General features: G+C 40.3%; 1 protein-coding gene across 1 annotated transcript; it reads left to right on the top strand.

Annotated features, from left to right (window-relative positions):
* Nucleotides 1-245: 245 nt before the first annotated feature.
* On the top strand, nt 246-650 carry LOC125383250. The gene has a single exon (XM_048401573.1). The coding sequence runs from the start codon at nt 246-248 to the stop codon at nt 648-650; it is 405 nt and encodes a 134-aa protein (XP_048257530.1).
* Nucleotides 651-2348: the final 1698 nt, after the last annotated feature.

Raw genomic sequence — 2348 nt, 5'->3', positions numbered from 1 at the left:
TTGCCCCGTCATGCATCCAGACAGACTTTGAGACAGGCTGCTATTTGTGCTGTCCAAGTCGTGTTTCCTACTGCCGATGTGAAGGGATGTTCCTATATTACTGCCAGGCGATATGGAGGAAGGTCCAGGATCTGGGACTAACTGTCGCGTTTTGAGAAGATCCTGAAGTCTGCAAGTGGATAAGAAGAGCAGCTGGCCTACCCCTACTCCCCCAGAACAAGACCCAGGACACGTGGGTTAACGCAATGGACAACACACCAGATGTACCAAGAGCTGTCGCCTTCAACGACTACATCATCACTACCTGGGTCGACCACGGAGCACGATTACCCCTACCACTGTGGAACTATCTCGGTACAACAGGTCCCAGGACGAACAACAACCTTGAAGGCTTTCATAACCGACTCAATAGAGGTCTCCCTCACCGACATCCCAACATCTACCGATTTGTGGAGGTAGTCAGGAAGGTGGAACAGGCAGAACGAGCTAAGATTTTACAGCTCGCCTTTGGAGCAGCTCAAAGAGGCAGGAAGAGAGTGTACAGAGAGGTGGAGAACCGTCTCTGCCGCCTGAAGGACGAGTTGAATAGAGAGGTGAAATCCCCAATGCAGTTTCTAGATGCGGTTGGCCATCTCCTCAGGCTGGGATAAAGAGTGAATTGAACATTTGAGATGAAATTTATTATAATGTATTATGAATTTTGAAAAATGAACATTTTGTTATAATGTATTATAAAATTTGAAAAATGAACATTTTATTATAATGTATTATGAATTTTGAATAATATCGTAATTAAATATTTATCTCAATCTATTCGTGTTTCTTGGGTTGTTCCATTGTATGAAATAGGTAACAGACTAGGGATTAGCAGTGCCATGGACCGTTGTCTTAAGCTGTAGGGGAAATGGGATGTAGGGGTTTTGGGAGGTTACCCTATACAGTAATGAACAATTCATGATTCTTTTAGCTTATCTAGTTCCTAGTTCCGGGATCTGTTTACAACATAATACTATATGCAATAGGGGTTGTAAGTATGTCACGGGACTACGCGAGACCTTACGTTATTTAGTACTTCCGGTGACAAACAACGTCTCGCTGCAATGGCGACAGCGGTGTTACCAAGCTCCTCACAGCGATAGTCCGTTCACGGAGCTCTCTATACTATGTTACTGAGAGTGTAACGAAGGTGTCACGCGCTGGGAAGGAGCTTGCCGTGTTACGTCGGACAGAGCCCGGCGAATCATATTTGGAACACGCTTAGGAAACTTAGAACTTAGAAAAACATGATACTGTCACAGGCATTAAAACACTCGAGTTAGGTGGCATGAATAGCGAGTGTTGGCTTGTCAAAGCAGTTGCAGTGTTGTCAAGACGTCCTATGATCGATGTCAAACTGGCCGCTACCCATTCATAAATATTGAGGTAAGTTTTCACTTTTCGCACACTTCTGATAAGCAGCTGGTATAACTGTCAGTTTTTGATAAGTCAATACTGATCAGTTCATCATAACACGTACAATGGTGATGGCGTTGAAAAATGAGCATAAACAGTCGTTCTGAAGGTATTTGCAATTGCAATATGTTCTCGGTTTATGCATCATACAATGTTATGGCAAATGTCCATTACATCTATCCTGACCCTTTTCCAATAATAAATGTTCAGCTCTGACAAGGAACGTCACAGAATTATATTTGTAGGTCAAGGGGAGATGACACAAACTATAGTCATAAGAAGGCCTATTATGTGCATGTTGGCAATGCAAATTATGTCAATACTTAATGTTGTGCAAAGAGACTTATGGGGTGCCTGTGTTAATAAATAAGGATATGTGCCAATATCACGGTGATAATGTTATGTGCACTGAAAAATCAGGTTTTATTCACACAAAAAATATTAATCTAATTTGTAAATAATTATAATTAAATCCTTGCAGTGATTGTTTTTAAGATCTCTGAAAAGTGACCTCACTTAAATGTATTCTGTATGACTTGATCATTACAACCCCATTTGTTTATCATATTCAGTTGAAGGTACAATGTACATGCTTAATTTATTAATTTTATCTTGATGTAGGCATTGTAAGAAATGGTTGGTATTTTAGAAGTATATATTATATGTTCTCATAAGTGATATTTATATTTTGCAGTTGGACCATATTTCCATGTTTGAGGGGAGAAATATTTTCTCATCTTACTCACGAGTAGATGCACATGGATCACCAGAATTACCTTGATGCCAAGCATAACCACACCTCAAGAGCATCTCGGACTATAACATATCTTCAGATTTCTTGGAATATTTTGTGGTCAAGCATTACATTGCCTATGAAAGAACAACTCTTGTTGTGT

Source organism: Haliotis rufescens, unplaced genomic scaffold (assembly GCF_023055435.1).
Source record: "Haliotis rufescens isolate VD_foot unplaced genomic scaffold, xgHalRufe1.0.p SCAF_22, whole genome shotgun sequence".
NCBI lineage: Eukaryota > Metazoa > Mollusca > Gastropoda > Lepetellida > Haliotidae > Haliotis > Haliotis rufescens.
This window is presented reverse-complemented; position numbering and strand designations above follow the sequence as displayed.

Coding starts and splice junctions, on each gene's coding strand:
- LOC125383250 (XM_048401573.1), top strand. CDS start 246: ATGGACAACACACCAGATGTACCAAGAGCTGTCGCCTTCAACGACTAC.